Below are 20,463 nucleotides of genomic sequence, written 5' to 3'. Positions count from 1 at the left end.
ACGCACCCTGAGGAAGCTGAAATCTCAGAAACAATCCTGAAGAGCAGAATACTTAAAAAGTTTCAGAACTATAGCAATGAAAAAATTGACTTCTAATAAATACTAAATTAGATTGGTTTTTCAGGACCAGAGCAAAAGGAGTTATGAGGTAGTTACCCCAGTTACACCTCATTAACAAGCCTTATACAGGGCAGGGCAAGGGAAGGATTAACAGCAATTTTAAAGCATAAGTGGAGACATTCTCATTGGCTAAATGATTTCTTGAATGCGCTGTGTCTGTTGATTAAATACTGAAACAGCAGGTGAGCTCCAGGCGGACACAGGAAGTGCTTCAGTGAGACTCACTGGCAAAGTGCAGCATTCCCAACCACACCTGGGAACCACTGGCCCAAGACTGTCCAAATTGGAGGAGGAGCTTCCAGGAAGGCACCAAGTACCCCGAGACGTGCCGTCGGGAAAAATGAACGCCAGGTGAAAACATCAGCAGCCCTGCCCCAAGTTTAACAGAGCTTGCAGTAGCCACATGGGTCCCTACAGCCACCTACAGACTCACCCAGAGAGTGAAAGAGAGTCATCCTCATCTGCAAGGGACCACCGATGATGAGGTGCAACCTGTGGAGATCACTGACAGTAACTTCTGGCTTTCTAAGTTTACCTGTAGAGGTGCCCCAAGTTGCTCTCAATTTCATGCAGCAATGATGGTGAATAGCAGCAATTTCACTACCATTAAGACTGGAAAATTCACCCTCAGGAATTAAAACTGTTAAGTCCAGGAATCCTGCTCATCTGATCCTTGCTGCTCTTCTCTTGAAAATCCCTCAGAGCAGCTACACAAACCTTTATTTACACATGCACCATTGTTACTTTGTGGTGAGTAAAACTTAATAAATTATGTAAACTTGCACGTAAATAACGCCTGGGATCACCAGCCTGGATTCACGACATTGCCAAGTTTCACTCTATCACACACTCCTGGTTCAATGAATCATCCAGTCCGTTACCTTTACAATATGTAATAATTATGCAACTGATCGATTTAATGAAATGTTTTGTGGCTGTTTGGATTAATTTTATGCTTTACTCAACTTCTAAAATCAGTGCAAAGCAAACGACAGATCAAAATGTTCTAGGTTTTGGGAAATAACCAAACGACAAGCCACGATTGGCTATGGAAAAAAAGAACTGAGCAGGAATAACACATTAATGGCTTGCAGATTGCAAGAGAGTTAAAATAAAAGATCAAATCCGATATTGCACTCCATCAAATGCAAGTTTCTCACAAACTTAATGTGAGTTGGAAGGAAAGGAAGGTTGACCAGGATTTCCCTTTGTAATTAAAAATTGCTGCATAGAAGGTGCCCCGCAGTAGGAGTTCCTGTAATTGCTGATCACAGCTGATAATCCCAAATGTGAAGAACAGATGAAGTCCATAGGTGGTGCTGTTTACAAATGTCAGCCTTGAAAATATCCCTCCAAGCACCCAAGGGGAGATCTTCGCCAGTTATAATGGGGAACACAGCAGTGCTCATGGATGGGAAACCCTTTAGCTGATCAACCAGAATTTTCCTCCAAATGTGACTTGATGCGAATACAACGTATCCATGAGAAACTTGAACAGATACATTGTGATAAAATACAAATTGGGGACTTTGTGTCATCATTGCCAGTCCAATCAGAAGGGGTGCAAGAAACAATGATTCTCGCACTGAGGGAGGGTTATTGCAGAGAATGATACACTGTGGCTTAAGGTAGCTTCTTGCAACAGTGACCAATCCCATTGGTCAAGAGGCAGAAGTTAAAACTTTAAAGAACACTTTAAATGGTTCTTCAGACTGCTCTATGAATCACACAATGTTGGAGTGAAATGCAAAAACAAATACTCAACTCCTGCCCTTGATACCAAAACTGACCTGAGTGATGGGATGGGTAGACGTCCTGGTCTACCAGAGATCTGATACCACAGGGACTGTGAAGAAAATCTTCACCCTGGGACCTCTCTCCATTTGCCTTATCCCCGGAGCAAAACAAACTCTTCAACTATTAGTGTAGCATGCTGAATGCTTTAATACAGTTAAATTGTTCAGTTCAGTGACAATGCTTTTTTTAAAACTGTTGTTGCTCCTCATGTCAGAAGACTGAAGTTTCCATTCTAAGTGCTACTTGAATCAATTGAGAGTCAACTTAATCCTAAATCAGGAGAAAAACGGTTTGAATACAATTCAGGTTTGCCCACATCACTTGCCATTTTAGGGGTGAAATTCCATCTGCTATTTTGTTAGTAGCAGTCAAAGTGACCGTAAAGTTGGCAGAAGGTTGTAAAAGCGAAATCACTTCTCTAATATGTTTCGGGGTAGGAAGCCTGCTGGTCTGGTCGAAACATTGTTCCCAGCACACAGAAGTGTGCTCAGCTCTAACCATCCACATAAGTGATACAGCCACCAGTCACGTGTATTGTATTAACATCAAGTTACTTCTACTCGGTTATATCAACCCACTCTCAAGGCGACCAGTAATGCTAGCACTGCTGTCTTCTAGCGTCAGGGGATCCAAGTTCGATTCCAGCCTCAGACGACTGTCTGTGTGGAGTTTACACATTCTCCCGGTGTCCACGTGGGTTTCCTTCTGGTGCTCCGGTTTCCTCCCACAGTCCAAAGGCAGGTGGGGTGCCGATGCTATATTGTCCCGTAGTGTCCAGGGATGTGCAGGCGAGTTGGATTAGCCATGGGAAATGCAGGGTTACAAAGTAGGAGGGTAGGTCTGGGTGGAATGCTGTTTGGAGGTTTGGTGTGGATGCGATGGGCTGAATGGCCTACTTCCACACTGTAGCGATTCTATGTAGATATAAATAATCTAATGGCAGTACCTGAAGAAAAATAGGATGTCCTAGAGTCATAGAGATGTACAGCACGGAAACAGACCCTTTGGTCCCACTCGTCCATGCCAACCAGATATCCTAAATTAATCTAGTCCCATTTGCCAGCACTTGGCTCATATCCCTCTAAACCCTTCCTATTCAAATATCCATCCAGATGCCTTTTAAGTGTTGTAATTGTACTAGCCTCCACCACATCCTCTGGCACGTCATTCCATGCACGTACCACCCTCTGCATGAAAACATTGCCTCTCAGGTCACTTTTATATATTTCCCCTCTCACCTTAAACCTATGCCCTCTAGTTCTGGACTGCCTCATCTCAGGGAAAAGACTTTCCCCACTTATCCTATACAAGCCCTAATGATTTTATAAGATCATCCCTCAGCCTCCAATGCTCCAGGGAAAACAGTCCCAGCCTATTCAGCTTCTCCCTAAAGCTCAAATCCTCCAACTCTGGCAACATCCTTATAAATCTTTAATGAACCCTTTCAAGTTTCACAACATCCTTTTGATAGGAAGGAGACCAGAATTGCACACAATATTCCAAAAGTGGCCTAACCAATATCCTGTACAGCTGCAACATGACCTCCCAACTCCTATACTCAATGTTCTGACCAGTAAAGGAAAGCATATCAAATGCCTTCTTCACTACCCTAGCAACCTGTAACTCTGCTTTGAAGAAACAATGAATCTGCAGTCTAAGGTCTTTATGTCCTGCCCATGCAATAAAACCATCAGAGACAGACAAAGTGTTCTGAAGAACAGTCAGAATGGACTCCAAACACTAACTCTGTTTCTCTCTCCACAGAAACTACTCCACACCTACTGAGTTTCTCCAGTATTTTGTTCATTTGCTTCAGAATTTCCACAGTATTTTGCTTTAATATGATCGCTGTTTCCCTTGTCTTTACGTGTCTGCATAAAAATGACAGTACTTCAAAAATAACAACTGGTTTTGAAGTGCTTTGAGAGTTCCAGATGATGTGGTAGGTGTTATTGAAACACTACTTCTTTCAGTCGAAGGCAGATTTTCTTTCAAGGTCAAGTTGTTCTCCTGTAATTGAGGAGGAATACTTCGGTGTATCGCTTAGTTGATTTAGAAAGAGTTTATACTGTGATTTTTTGCTTCACTTATTTGGACACTGGGGCTTGCAGATTCAGAACCTCTCAGTTCAGTATGTGTTCAGTCCTGAGTTTCATCTTGTGCTAGATTTGCAAGTCTCTATAACTTTAGCTTCCATAATGTCAAACAGTGGAGAAGTCAATAACTGGAACTCTCCTATTCCTCTCAGTTTGATAAACCGAAACAGTTCTTGTGTGGAGGGAATCATAACTGGCTTCTCAGTTCCATCATTATCACTGTTCTGACAATTGTCATGTACAAAGAAAAAAATCCCTTTTAAAATGCCATGGTACTCACTTTGAAACAAGTGCTTATAATAAAACTGACAGGATATGGGAGAGACAATTTATAAAATGTGAAATGTGTGGCAGAATCAGATGAAAAGGCTGGCGAGGTCCATCTCAACATGGAGATCATTCTGCTCCAAAGTTCATGCTTTTCACAAACTCATTGCGAGATTCTCCCGTAGACAGATATGAAATTGTTGGCAATTACAGTGTGTTCTGGTATAACGCGACAGCTGTGTTCCTCTGCGGCCCCGCACTACAGAAAACCCCTATAGAAAATTGCACTGTAAAAGATACCAGATAAAATTGCTATACCCATTCAGTGGAAAATTTGCATTATCCAAACAGCACCCATTATTCATCAATCACATTACAGCCAATTCGCGTTGACAAAACACACATTATACCAGAATGAACTTGCTTGCTAAGTGCCTTGTTAATGGCACAATTTATTAATACAGAGGGACCTCAATTATCCGAACGAGATGGGCGGGCACAATTTCGTTCAGATAATTGATTATTCGGTCAATTGATTTTCTCTGGGGCTCGGAGTTTTCAGTGAAGTCTGCTCCCCTTTCAGGAGACTAGGCAACAGCACACCCCATCCCATCCCCCAAACCCCATCCACCACTCTGCCCACCCACACCCATCCCCAACACCATCTGCCCATAGTAGGTCTATGAGCATCCAGCATCCTTCTCTCAGGTGCTGAGAGAACAAGCAGACAGCACTCCCAACACCGCCCATTCCCATCCTGCACCCCTGTTTAACCCTTACCCACCGTCTGTCCCCCATCTGCGCTCTCACCCCTTCCCCCCTCCACCGACACCCAATTTTCTGACAGGTTCCACCTCTGCCCTGTACAGGACAATGTTGGAGAGATTATCTGGGGAAACAGGGTTCAGGGTACACCCTTATGTAGAACTCCAGAGAAAGTGTGGGGGAGAGAGAGACAGAGAGGGCAGGAGGTTAGTCTTTTAGAGACAGTGCCTGGACTGTCCAGGACAGTTCTCGTCAGCATTTCAGTGAGCTAAGTTCGTTTTTAATCATTATACCTGGAAAGAAAAGTTGTGATCAGGGTTGAAACAGCTCTTTGTCATAATGTTTCTACTAGGGCCCTGAGATCCCCTTTGGATAATTGATATTCGGATAATTGAGGTTCCTCTGTATTAAGCCTTCCATCTTACCCAGCAAGCTCAATGCCAGGAAAATCTGGCAAGGAAGGCAGCAGACTCAGTGCACCACACGCTCCAAACAACATCAATGCTGCCTACAATCAAACAGTAGCCCATGGCATAACCCATGGGCATCGGTCGCACGTGCCCCTCATTCATAAACGTTAGCATCTGCCAATCCCTCATACTCACCCTAGCACTTCCACTGTTAACTGGCAGCACACTGGAAGGTGCTTCAGTAATGAGCATTTGAAAGGCTGCAGCAGAGATAGAGAAAATCTGCAAACAGAGATGGGCACCCAACTTGCAGGATGGACCAGGCTGCATCTCGAGTGCTGTCTGCTTGTTCTCTCAGCACCTGAGAGAAGGATGCTGGATGCTCATAGACCCACTCAGCTGGGGACAGGGGAGGGGAGAAGGTCAGGGTGGGGTCTTGCAGCTGTTGGATTGAGCCTCCAGCAGTACAATTGTGAAAGTGGGAGCAGGCCTTGAAAGGGGGGAGGGGGGGGAGCCATATGATAAAAATGGCTGGGAAGGGTGTCATCTGTGGATTGCTGTCCATAGTCAGGAGCACCATGGATTTGGAGGGTTTGAAGGGGTGCTGTTCAGCCTGAGGATTGCAGCCATTTGCAAAGGAACACTCAGTGCCACCTCCCATCAAACTGGAAATGGAAGGAGTCTAATTTAGTAAAGGGGCAGGTGAAATGGTCTCAGGCTGGAACATGCAAAACTCTAATGGCTGTTTTAGGCATAGCCCTGGGTGCCTCTTTTGATGCTTCAGATTAGACAAGGAGAAACAGGAGAACTGAGAACCACACAACCCCAGGAGAGGCAATGATAACTGAGGAAACTCTGATTTTTTTTAAGAAATAGATCGTGTTTTTCAGGTCTGAATTGCACTGCCTGAGGGTGTGGTGGAGGGAGTTTCAATCGCAGCTTCCAAGCGACATGAACAATGAGAAGAAAAATTTGACAGGCTGTGGGGAAAGGCAAGAGTGTAGCACAAGGTGTATTGCACTTGCAAGCAAACAGCACAAAGGTGGTATGCTAAATGGTGCCCCCTTGTGGTGTAATCATGCTGTGTTTCTACCAAGACTGCAGGCTCAATGAATGGGTGGAAACTGCCTGCTAAATAGGACAGTGGCATGTCAATTCCTTGCACAGAGCATTCATTGATAATGGTTTGGTTTCTATGAATACCACTTCACTTTCACTCCTACGTGCTATGATTAAATTACCCACATCAGAAATGTACTTAATTTCCCCACAACAAAGAAAGAATTGTGTTCCAACCGGACTCCCACCAGACAACTGTGACATCAGATGCTCTGGAAGAGGATGTTGTCCACAGTATCTATGACTGACATTATAGAGAATATACCCTCACTTTAACATGGTGCTGCACATATCAGCTGAGCATGTTTTAAACTTACGGAGAGATGTTTTTAAATCTCTTCCTAGCAGTATACCTCACTCCCTAGCCTGTACTCTTCCCCAGCTTGACAATCATCTACGATTTCCATTCTCCTCTGGTTCTTTGTAATTACTCCAATTTACATCACTCAGCTGTAATTTCGGTTGCCGAGCTTCTAAAATCTAAATGCAGTCCATAACCTTCTCCCCCTCTCTTTTCTCCTTGAAGATGATCCTTAAAATCTATCTCTTGACAAAGTTTTTGGTCCAGTCTATATGTGACTTCATTTCCAACGCTGTCTGATGATGTTTCCATGAGGTATCTTTATTCTGGATACCCACAATTTGTTGTCATTGTTGATTTAACTATACTGTGTGACAAACAACTGGAACAGGAGACAAGTGAATGGTCTTTTTAAAAAGGACAGGCTCTGTTAAAAAAAAGCCTCTTTATAAATCCAATATCAATTGATAAAAATGAAACCTTTTTCCAAATCGAGCATCTAATTAATGGAAGCACTTTTAGAAAGGAGAACAACCAAAGCAGTTTAGAAATGGGTACAATTCATTTAAAGTTACAATCACTGTTGCAACGCATGACTGTCATGTTGTGCACAGCAAGTTCCCACAAATAGAAATGCAACCCGTGACCATTATCTTTTGGGAAAAGAGATGTGTTGAATGGGGGAGAAAAATGTCTATGACACCAAGGGCAACTTTCCAAAAGAATGCCATGCAATTGTTTATTAATCTGAGGGAGAAATTGAGGTCTCAGTTTTGTAATCGCATCAGAAAGATGACAGCGCAGCACTCCCTCGATCCTGCACCTGGCTGTCAGTTGAGATTCTGTGCTTGGGGCTCTGGTGTGGGCCCCAGTCCCATAATCTTCTGACTGAAAGCAAGCATCGCTACCAAGTGAGTGTGACTGACATTGTATACATCTTTATGATAGCATTCACAAAACCTATTCTGAGGAATAGAAATACAGCTGGATATCAGAGACGACAATTTGATTGGGAAATAAGGAAATATTTCTCTTGGGAAATAAGGCAGGTCAAGTGAGTGAGGTGGGGGAGCACTTTGGTGTCAGTGATCTTAATTCTATTAGTTTTAAAATAGCTATGGAAAAGGACAGACCTGATCTAAAGGTTCGAGTTCTAAGTTGGAGGACGGCCAATTTTGACGGTATTAGGCAAGAACTTTCAAAAGCTGATTGGGAGAGGCTATTCACAAGGGAAATGGATGGTTGGAAAGTGGGAAGCCTTCAAAAATGAGGGCATGTGAATCCAGAGACAAGGCTGGAATGCTGGATGACGAGAGAAATTGAGGCTCTGGTCAAGAAAAGGGTGACAGGAGATGTCCCCACATGCCATCTTTTGTACAGAGATGAGTTTGATAAAGCCTATTAATGCGCAGTCACCAGAGTGTAGACCACTCTGATCACATAGGGCACATGGTGGGCAGACTCCCAGAACTGGAAGGAATCAACAGTAAGTGAAGCCTAGAGACAGCAAAGTGCTACTGGTGAATGTTGAGACCAACCTAACAATCTGATCCCGGAGGGAGGGGAAACCCTGAAGAGAAGGCCAGCAGTGACAGCAAAATGATCAATTTCAATATCCATCTGGCCACCAGACCACAGAGAGGGAAAGGCCAAATAGATTCATAGAATCCCTACAGTATAGAAAGAGGTCTTCAGCCCAACCAGCATCCCATCCAAACTCTATCCTCATAACCCCACAGTTTATTAAGGTTAATCTACCTGGCCTAAACATCCCTGAACATGACAGGGCAATTTAGCATGGCCAATCCACGTAACTTTGGACTGTGGGAGGAAATCAGAGCAGCTAAAGGAAATCCACGCAAACATGGGAGAGAACATGAAAACTCCACACAATCACCCAAGGCTGGAATCGAACCCAGGTCTCTGGCTCTGAGGGACTGTGCAAACCACTGAGCCACCATGCCACCCAATATGAGGCTAAAAAGCCTCAAAAGAAAGATCATAGCAGAGAATGCCACAAACTATTGGTAGGGTGGGGGGGATTAATTAATAAGCACAGTGAGTAAGAAACCATTGCAGATCATACACTTTTCAAGTTTGAGAGTAAGAAACATGGGCCAAAAACAATAGAGTTTAACTTAAATAGGGGAGTACAACTGATTGAGGATAGAGTTAGCTGAGGTAAACGGGGTGGATAGATTAGCATGGATGAGAGTAAGCAAGACCCTCAGCAAAAATGCATCACAGTAAGAAGGAAAGGTTCTAAGAGAGAGACAGAGTGACAGAGTGACAGAGTGACAGAGAGACAGAGTGACAGAGAGACAGAGTGACAGAGTGACAGAGTGACAGAGTGACAGAGTGACAGAGTGACAGAGTGACAGAGTGACAGAGAGACAGAGTGACAGAGTGACAGAGTGACAGAGAGAGAGTGCGAGACAATCAGCGAGACAGAGACAGAGAGACAGAGAGAGACAGAGACACAGATAGCGACAGAGAGCGACACAGAGCGACAGAGAGCGAGGGAGACAGAGACAGACACAGACAGACAGAGACAGACAGAGACAGACAGAGACAAGAGAGACAAAGACAAGAGAGACAGAGACAAGAGAGACAGAGACAAGAGGAAAAAAAAACAACCAAGGCTAACAAAGGAAGTTAAGAGTAGTATTAAATTGAAAGGAAACCCATGTAAGGAGGCAAAAGTCAGATGATAGCCCTGTAAACTAGGATACATTCTGAATCTATCCAAGGAGGACTAAAAAATTAACCAAGAGAGAAAAAATAAACTGAGGCAAAGTAGTTATAACTTGTCAGTAAATCTGACAATAAAAACTTCTTTAAATATACAAAAAAGGAAGAGAGAGGCCAAGTGAACAGAGGTCCCTTCGAAAATGAATCTGGGGAAACAGTTATGGGAAGCAAGGATGTGGCAGAGGACTTCAACAAATATTTTGCATTAGTCTTTATAGTGGAAGATACTTCAAACATCCCATTCATTCTAAAGAATGCAAGGGAGGAATTAAATACCATCAACAGCACTAGAGAAGCATTTGACAAAAACTAATGGGGTTAAGTCCCCTGGCCCTGATGGCTTGCACCCTAGGATCCTAAGATAGGTAATGAAACAGATGGTGGATGCATTGATTGTAATTCTCCTAAAATTCTTGAATTTCAGGGAAATGCCAATGTGACACCCCTGTTCAAAAAGGGAAGGAAATAAAATATACTAATTAGCCTAAAATCTATGATTGGAAAAGTATTGGAATCAGTTAAGTAATAGTAGAACATTTGGAAAATCATAATCTAATCAAACAGAGTCAGTCCAGTTCCATGAAAGGGATATCATGGTCAGACTAATTTATTGGAGATTTTTGAGGAAGTCTCAAGCAAAGTGGATGGAGGGGAACCAATTCATGTGTTGTGAACTTCGAGCAGGCATTTGACAAGGTACCTCACAAAAGATTAAGTCATAAGATAAAAGCCCATGATGTTGGAGGTAATATACTAACATGGATAGAGAAATGGTTAATTGGCAGGTAACAGTGAGTGAGTTGTGTGGCTTCTTTTTGGACAGGGGACCAGTAACCAGTGAGGTTCCACAGACATCAATGCGGAGATTACAACTGTTTACAATATACATTAATGACGTGGAGGAAGGAAGTGTAACCAGATTTGCAGACAGCTCAAAAATAGGTGGAAAGGCAACTTATGAGGAGAATGCAAACAGTTTACAGAGAGAAATTCGTAGGTTAAGTAAGTGTGCAAAAAGTTGGCAAATGGAGGAGAATGTGAAAAGAAGTGAAGCAGTTCACTTTGGAAGGGAGAACAAGAAAACAGAGTATTATTTCAATGGAGAAAAACTGCAGAAAGCTGCAACACCAAGGGATTTGTGGATACTCTGCACAAAACACAGAAAGCTAACACATCAGTGCAGCAGGTAATCGGGAAGGCTAATGGAACGTTGGCCCTTATTTCAACTGGGTTAGAGTAGAAGAGTGAAACTGAAATGGTACAAGATGATGGTGAAACCACATCTGGAGTAGTGAGAGTTGTTTTGGTGCCCTTCTTTAAAGTAGGATACCATTTCATGCGAGGCAGTTCAGAGAAGGTTCACTAGGATGATGTCAAGTATGGAGGAAATGTCTTATGAGCAAGTATTAAACAGGTCGGAGCTCTACTGACTGGAGTTAAGAAGAATGAGAGGTGATCCCACTGAAACACATAGGATTCTTAAGGGGCTTGACAGGGTAAACAGTGAGAAGACGTTTCCCCTCATGGTAGAGTCTAGGACCAGAGGGCATAGTCTTAGAATAAAGGAGCACCAATTTAAGACTGGAATATGAAGGAATTTCTTCTCTAAGGGTTGAGAGTCCTTGGAACACCTTGCCATTGACAGGTGTGTGAGCAGAGTCCTTGTGCATATTTAAGCGTGAGTTAGGTAGATAGATCCTTGAGCAGCAGCAGAATCAAGGGTTATGGGGAAAAAATCAGGAAAGCGAAGATAAGTAATATTGGATCAGCCATGATCCAATTGAATGGTGCAGCAGGGTCAAGGAGCCATGGCTTGCTCTTGTCCCTGTTTCTTATAGTCGAGACCTGAGGCTGTATGGTTCCAGAGCTTTCCACTCTTAACATTCCTTATAAATAATAACATTGAATAAAACCAGTTCATGTTTACTGAAATGAGTATAGATCTGATTCTACTACACCTTGGTAGACTCCCAGTGTCTATTGCTCTCAATCTCAGTCTAAGAACCCTAATAAACCTTAAATATGTGGAAATGCAGAGAAAATTAAGAAAAATATCATTTTTCACAATTCCCATCTGTGGTTATTTCTCTGAAATGCATCAAATTTAGAAAATAAGTGACATTATATGGACAGTTTCAGGTCACCCACAAACGATGACAATCTGGGTGTCATTTCCTTTTGGTTTCACATGTGTATTAATAATAGGATTTTCAAAACCACAAGTAAAGCTGACTTATACAGGAAGCACTTTCAAATTTGGAAGGTCCACAGGGAAAGATGACTGCATTTTGCGTATTATTCCCATGCCCTACACATCACCCCATTGCATTCTCTTCCACATTCTCTCTTTTTTTCCCAAGTGACATTCAACCAATTATAGTTTGCCAGGAAAAACAAAGAACAAACTCTTTGTAACTCAAACTTGTGTGAAATTAAAAGAGGTTAACTTTGGAGTGCAACTTTGCATTGAGCACTGGGAAAATATTGTTCCTTGTAAAACCTTGGAGATTGAATTAGTTGATTATCAGCAGTTGTTGCCTTTTCCAAAATGCTTGTCACTTCCCACAATCTCTGCTGCCCTTCTGGAAAAAAATTGCTTCAGAGGGATCTTTCATGTAACAATATTTAATATGATGGTTCGGACTGCACTTTTTTTTTGAAAGAATCAATTCTTTTCCTTTCTTTTTAAACCATAAAGAGTTTGCCAACTTGTATTTCTAATTGAAACGATTCTTAAGTAAATTAAAATCATAATGTGTATTAATATAACAATTCCAGTTATGAAATAACACAATCTTGTCAGCATATTCCATTATATGTGAAAGGGGAAAACTACAATTTTCCTTTTCTGTTTAGTGTTTCTGAAGTGTCACAATGAGAAATAGTGGATTCATAACTTAGACAGTCCCAACCATCTATGACGAGATGAAATCGTTGCTTTTTCACTTGTGTTACCCACACATATGTCTGCAGCTTCACGTTAACATTTGAAAATTGAAAACTCCAATGGGAATGAGCAATCCACCTAATTAAAATAAATGAAGAGGTTGGATTTAACACGGGCTTTCTGGGGAGCTGCACACACACTGTGGAATCAAACAGAAGGCACAAGCTGGTTAATAGCAGTTGTTACTGTTATTAGACATAGAGTGGGAGGAAATGACTTTAATGTTGTTTCAAACAGGGAGGAAACAAATGTAACAAAAATAACAAACCTCTTTAGAAATTCCATATATTCGGCATGCTTGATTAGGCCTGTCCTCATCATTATTGTCTGAAAACATTGTCGATCGATGGCCCAGAGTTTTACATTCGTAAGAGCTGTCAAAGCACAAATGGAGAAATACAGTTAGAACAACAAGTGAAAAAGGTTACCTTTATCAGAAAGAAAGCACGTCTGGATTTATGACTAAGAGTGTTCTTTACTTGGAGGTATAATTACTGATAGGCCAATTTAATTCCTCCAATTATAACAATGCTTAAAGTTAAATTGAATTAGCTTTATTGTTACATGTAGTCACATGAGTATAGTGAAAAGTTTACAAGTCCTCATTTATGACACCATCTTAGATACAAAGATACTTAGATACAGATTCTGGATTACAAATTCTTCAAAACAAAAATCAGTAAAATAAGGAAATATGATGTCCAGCATTACAGATCATCAAAAGCACAGAAATCATAGTAATAAATTAGAAAAATAAAGAAATAAAAAGTTCAGAGGAACAGTAGCCCTCACACTATTCATTCAGGCCTAACATTTTGACGATGGGAATTACAAAAGTAAATGGGTAAGCATAACTGGATATTCAACTAACTGCAAGTTTATACTGCTCACTGTGTCAAAGGACTTCCTCTCATACCTGTCAATCTACCTGATTAGCCAGGAGTCAGAACTGAAACTTTCAATAAACAAACTACAAAAACTTTAACATACTGAAGAATGTTATTCCATATTAGATTAGATTACCTACACTGTGGAAACGGGCCCTTTGGCCCAACAAGTCCACACCGTCCCTCTGAAGAGAAAACCACCCCCCTATTTTTACCTCTGACTAATCCACCTACCACTACGGACAATTTAGCATTACCAATTCATCTAACAATGGATTCATCTTTTTCTTACCAAGAGTTGAAATTTAAACACTTCTATCTTCCAAAACTGCAGTCACTAACCAATGCTTTAGTGAGTTGCCTGAATTCATTTCCCAGTTATTACTGGAAGTCATCTACTCTTCAGCAATCCCACTGCACTGTCCACTATCTGCAATTGTAGCATAATCAATTTTGATTGGATGTTTTCTAGGGGATGTCAATACATGAACCCTTGACAACAAAAGATCTCCCAAAATGCCTCACTCATGCACCAACATACATACAACTGCCATTCAACTTGAAACAAAAACAAAAATTGGTGGAAAGACTCAGCAGGTCTGGCAGCATCTGTGAAGAAAGGGTGATTGGACCCAAAATGTTATGCATGCTTTCTCTCTACAGATGCTGCCAGACCTGCTGAGTTTTTCCAGCAATTCCTGTTTTTGTTTCTGATTTTCAGCATCTTTAGTTTTTTTTAATTTTGTGTCACTCAACCTAACTCCTAACGTCAAATGGAGTGCAAATAGATTCTGTTACCTAATTGCTCAATAGCCAAGAATCAACAAACAGCTAGTATTCACCTCTCCAATGATTTTACAACCAAAAATTGAAAACGTTCAGAAAAACACAACTTTTTAAACATTTTACGAATATTTATCTGAGCTTACTTGTAGAAATTCTAGATGGACCATTCTACACAAATGACCCAGGTACTGAAGAAAATTGTTTGAACCACTGCAACCACAGGAAACTCATTAATTCAGCGAACATGCAAAATGTCCCTTATTGCTTCTATCACTCCATCTAATCAGTTCCAGGCTGGAATCCATCAATTAGCAAACAACTTCAAAATACAATTAGCTTTACAAGTAAGATATACAATGACTGGTTAGGTTTCAAATGTAATCAGGCAATTTGGCCCAACCAGCAAATGTCTAGATTTATCACTCAGCAGTAAATCCAATTAGCCACCAATACCACTTCCTTTCAAACTCCTTTTCTTCACCCGTCTAGCCAATCTAATTTTGAGCAATAACAGTTTGTACCTGAACCACCAACTGAAATGCAAATTCCATATTCTCATGATCTATATTAAAAGAAAAAAGTTTCCTTTTGTTCTAAATCTTTTAAATTTCATCTTCTATTTATGGCTCTTCGTACCTCACTGCTCAACTACCAGAGAAACGTGCTATTGACTGTGTCCCATCTCTCCTTAATGTTGAATGTTTATATTCCAATTCCTAATAATCCATGATGTTCAAATTAAAACACCTAATTTCTCAATATTGGTATATAAATACATTGCTATATTTGCTCATTCCAGACAGCTATTTGGTGAATCTATTTTGCAATCCGTGCATAAAACAATATCTTTCTCGCAGTTGGCATTCAAACGCGAATAATATCTGAGGGAATTATGTAGGTTCACCTTTCCCTCCTGGCTTTTATATTGTACATCTCCAAATAACCCCTAAAATTCTATTAGCTTGTTTGATCCTTTGCAAACAAGAAAAGCAAAATATTCAGACAAGGTTGATCCTTTGTCTCTCTCTAAAGTAACTAAACACTCTGCCCCTTGATCAGCAAAGGCAGAGCTCTGAGGTGGTTATACCAACATGACATTTGAGATATAAGTCAGAAACTCCAGATGAAATTGTCCCTTTAATGTGCATTTTGATTCACAATTTGATCGAGGGAATTAAGTGAAGACAATAAGCAAAGAGTTTGCATAAAGCAACAACAAATTGCTTTTGTAGAGCACCTTTCAGCGTTCCAAGGTGCGTTGCAGAACTACAAACTTAATTACAGAGCAAATCAAATCCAGACATATACAAATATTAAAATTCATAAACTCAATTAATATTTCTAGTTATGTATTTCTGCCACATTGTCAGCGGTCCTTGCAATACTATAAACTTCAAATACTACATTCAACATTCAATTAAAAGGGTAGATAAACTACAGAATGGGAATTTTGTCTTCAAACTGCTTAGGCTTCTGTATGTATTAATTTTGCCTCACATCTTGACTCCACTGAACAGAGACAGAATTAAAGCAACAAATGGAGGCTGTTTATTCTTTGCTCCCTCATTCAGTATAACATATTCAGTATTACACATCATTTCCCAGGCCTGAGCTAAAAGAACAGCACAGGTACAACATTGTGCCAATGATCGAGAAAATCCAGGCACAGGTCGCCCCTTTTACATGCTACACTCAAGTATGATCAAAATCTGATTCCACAAACCCTCTGCTGATGAACTAACACATCTCCACCCCATATTACAATAACACCGCTCAAGCAAGATACCCAAATTTTCACCAGCTCTGCATGAGCTGCTGCAATTTTAAGTGCAACAGAATCTGGACCTGGAAGGGATTGGGGGCAGAGATGGTAGGTGGTCATGGTTGGGGATTTGGGAGTCAAGTTAATACTTTCTCAGGAGTTACTGCAGGTTTTAATTCCTCTAGCTCTTCTGGTGATACTTTCAATTTTGCCTGTTTGACATCTCATAATACTTTATTCCATACACTTTAAATGCATTTGGATGAGAGGAGAATAACTTGCATTACAAAATCTTCCACAGAATGTTTGTGGGGGAACAAGGTGGTTGTGGTAATGTCACTGGACTAATGTTCTGGAGGTCCAGACAAACACTCTGGGTCACAGGCTCAAATCCCACCACAGCAACTGTGGAATATGAATTTACTTAATTAAAAAATATCTGGAAATTAAAGCTAGTGTCAGTAACGGTGATCATGAAACCATTATTAATAATTCTAAAAGTCCACTTGGTACACTGATGTCCTTTATCGGGAAGGGAAATCTACTACCCCTGTCGGACTTCCATGTGACTCCAGACAACTGCAATATGGATGCCTCCCAGTTGCTCTCTGAAAGGGCCTGGTCAAACCATCTCAGTTCGCACCCAATTGGGTGTGGGCATAAAAAATGCTGACCCTCACCAGTAACATTCTCATCCCATAAAAGAATATATAAAAGCATTTTTTTTAATGATTTTGCTTCAAATGTTATCTTCAAAATTTGTGCATAAGAGAATTAAATAATAATGATAAAAGGTGTGCGCGTGGTACTTTCTGAGGGTCTGTTCATGCTGTCTTGCAGTAATTATCCATTACAGTAATTTATACGTGTTAGCCTATACAACCTAGTGTTTCATGGAATTTCAGTATTATTCACTAATAGCTGTTTCAGGGAATTCCACACCAATGACACAGAACTTCCAATAAACTTCAGAATAGATCTGCTAAATATCTTATCAAACATATCAAAGAATGGCCACTTGCCTCTCCATGTTTGCTGTTCCTAGACGTCTCCATCACAGGAGCAGAGTCTTGATACAGTTCAAACAAGGCAAAGGCACTCCCCGCATGATAGCGGAGACCTGGGCGTGGCCCTTAAGGACAGCAGCAAACAGCACAGAGATTTACACTGCAGGTGAGTGAAAGCTGTGTGTGCCTTTATTTTTAATTTGTTCCTTTTCTAACATACTATTGCTTTTTTTTATTGATTACCTGTCATATAATGATTTAAATTTAAAGATTTAATGTCATTGTTATTTAATAATTCCAAGGGTAATTAGTTTTTCTTACATATTTTAATGGTCGAAGTTACTTAATGATTTTCAGAGAAAGTTGTAAGTCACTTTTGAGTCTATCAAATTACAAGATATAAAGGTAGGGTTGACGGTCAGAATCTTTTCCCAAAGGTTGAAATGTCTAATGCTAGGAAACATGCAATTGAGGTGAGAGATGGAAAGTTCAAAGGAGATGTGATAGCCAAGTGTTTTTCTTTTACACAGAGTGGTAGGTGTCAGGAACATGTTGCCAGGAGTGGTGGTGGTGATTGATACAATAGGGACATTTAAGATGAGCACGTGAATATGCAAGGAATGGAAGGATATGGACCAAGGGCAGGCAGAAGGGAGGAGTTTAATTTGGTGCCATGTTTGGCCCACTATCGTAGGCTGAAGGGCCCATTCCAATGCTGTACTGCTCTATGTTCTCTGTAGCTAAGCACAGTTAGCAAGGGGATGGGTTACAGGTAGGTAGGGTGCCAGACGGATAGGGGTGGTGATGTGGCAGGTGGGTACGGTGGATGGGCTTAGGCTGGTTCAAAGACAATTGGATCAGGTCGGGGGAAGTGATGGATGGTGGGGCACGTCAGACAGGACACTGGGGATGGGGATAGAGTTGGATCAGGATGTGGAGGGAGACAGGAAAATCAAGTTTGGGCATATGATCAGAGGGGAATGGGGGTCTTTTTAAGTGTGGGGCTAGGCCTCAGGTGTCTTTGTGGCATTGTTTGGGTGAAGGATTATGAGATAAGGTGATGTTGGGTTCAGAGTTAGGGTTAAGGTTAGGTTTAACACCAACCCCAAGCACAGTGGTCTATGGAAGGTTGGCAGGGGTGAGCAATGTTTGGGTCAAAGCCCCCATTCGGTTTGTTGGGGGTGGTGGTCAGGGACAGAGATGTCAGATGGCCAAGGTGGGACAATAGTGTGTCATGTTAACAGTTTCTCAGGAGTTACAGAAAGTTTTAATTCCTCTAACTTGGCCTGAGTAACTATCAAAATTGGAGTATCTGACTTTCACTCTAAGTTGGGGACATTTTCAGAGGGTTGCAGATGCCAGAGATTAAATGTTTAAGACTTCCCGGGCAGTTCCTATGGAGTCAGGGGTCATCTGCACAATGCTGACTCTGAGCTCCAGTGTGCACTGCTGTAACAACGGTCCACCCGTTGGAAGATATGAGCTTATGTCTGTACACAGACATGTACTAAACAGCACCATATCTACGGTGCTCTCGAGGTTTTAAATTAACTGATATGTTTGAAGTAACGGTAAACAAAATGATGTTGAATCAGAGTGTGAACTTCAATTCTGTCATCAAGTCAGTCAACTTTAGGCAATCCAATGGTGTGGGATTCTCCACACCACCCCCTCCACCAAATGTACATGAAAGGAAAAATGTGTCTCCTGATTCTAGTAAATAACCAAATACTATTCATGGATTTTTCATACAGTCAGTTTGTAACAATTTTCCTCATTTGATTTTTTTAATTCTATTGCTGTTGTTTTTTTTACTGTCACTGATTCACCTCAGCTTCTGGATTTATCCACCCTTAACCACCCTTTTCCTTGCTGTTGATGGCTTGCGAATGAAAGACCCATTTGTCAAGACAGATTGCTGGATTCAAGAGTGTAGACAGCATTGTAAAATTCAATATCGTTCTTCCTCCCCTTTCTTTGTGCCCACACGACCAGTCTGAACAATCATAATCTACTTTCCCACTGAAAATGTTCAACTTTAGTTTAAAAGACCACATCATAGTTCATTAATCATTTAATGTGCCACACTCTGTAAGACATGTCATGTTGAAAGAAGCTATCGCCAACTTACACCATCCACTCCCATTGAAGAGGACACGTATTTTAACAGATAATCTGGGAAATTATTTACAAGAACAACTTTAATTACTCTTTCATTTTATAGGTAGTCTGCAAGCCAATAAGATTAACCTCATCCATTTGGTCGCCTTCTGAGTATACTTTACACAATTTTGAAAAGAAAGATATCAGAAACAAACTGCAGTGTTTAGTCTAAAACGCATCAGTTTATGAGTCTTGAAGAGTTAGGCTGAACATAAAACAAACATGAAGACAATTTTGGAATTAGAGTAACAACAAACTGTCCTCTACGCACCTTTTTCTCTCTTCAAACTGCTGTGCTTTTTTCAAGTATTCATTGTTAGCTAATTTCTATGGATCTCAATAAGATAAACTCAAATATTGGGAACTGTTAACAGCAGTAAAGTCGTGAACAACAGCATTCAGGCAGGTATTGACTATTGACTGATATAGGAGAAAGCGAGGACTGCAGATGCTGGAGATCAGAGCTGAAAATGTGTTGCTGGAAAAGCGCAGCAGGTCAGGCAGCATCCAAGGAACAGGAGAATCGACGTTTCGGGCATCAGCCCTTCCTCCCTCTACGAGGATTTCAGTGAGTTCCTCTCTCACTGCACACCCCAGGTAGCCTGCTGGACACACTTTCCTCATTCCTGAAGAAGGGCTGATGCCCGAAACATCGATTCTCCTGCTCCTTGGATGCTGCCTGACCTGCTGCGCTTTTCTAGCAACACACTTTCAGCTATTGACTGATATATTTCAGCCTGATCCCCAGCTAAGGTTTCTGAAATTCTGCTCACTGCAGGCAGCTTTTGGAAAATTGTAAATGCAAATCCGAGAGCTTTCAAACTATTGCCATTGTAGTTCCATAATCAGGCAATACAGTGGCTCAGAAGTTAGCACTGCTGTTTCACACCGCCACAGTCCCGGGTTCAATTCCTCCCTCAGGTGACTGCCTGTGTAGAATTTGCATATTCTCCCAGTGTCGGCATGGATTTCCTTGGGTGCTCCGGTTTCCTCCCACAGTCCAAAGACATGTAGGTTAGGTGGATTGGCCGTGGGAAGTTATCCATAGGATTCTGGGATATGTAGGCTAGGTGGGTTAGCTATGGGAAATGTAGGGTTATAGGGATAGGGTGGGGCTGGGCAGTATGCTCTTTAGGGGGGGGTCAGTGTGGACTTGAGTTGAATAGCCCACTTCCACTATAGGGACTCTACGATTCTCTGCACACATGAGAGCAAACATTCCAGTCTGACAATCAGGAAAGGGAAGGAGGATTGTAATGTCAAAAGGGCTGTGTTATAAATGAGC

General features: G+C 41.3%; 1 protein-coding gene across 1 annotated transcript in view; it reads right to left on the bottom strand.

The window, feature by feature from the left end:
* Positions 1-20,463, bottom strand: part of LOC140463619 (cGMP-dependent protein kinase 1-like) — a 721,017-nt gene that overhangs the window by 274,018 nt on the left and 426,536 nt on the right. Inside the window, 1 exon segment of the mRNA XM_072557863.1 lies at positions 12,842-12,947. Coding sequence (XP_072413964.1) covers positions 12,842-12,947 — 106 coding nt within the window.

This window comes from Chiloscyllium punctatum, chromosome 38, assembly GCF_047496795.1.
Source record: "Chiloscyllium punctatum isolate Juve2018m chromosome 38, sChiPun1.3, whole genome shotgun sequence".
NCBI lineage: Eukaryota > Metazoa > Chordata > Chondrichthyes > Orectolobiformes > Hemiscylliidae > Chiloscyllium > Chiloscyllium punctatum.
This window is presented reverse-complemented; position numbering and strand designations above follow the sequence as displayed.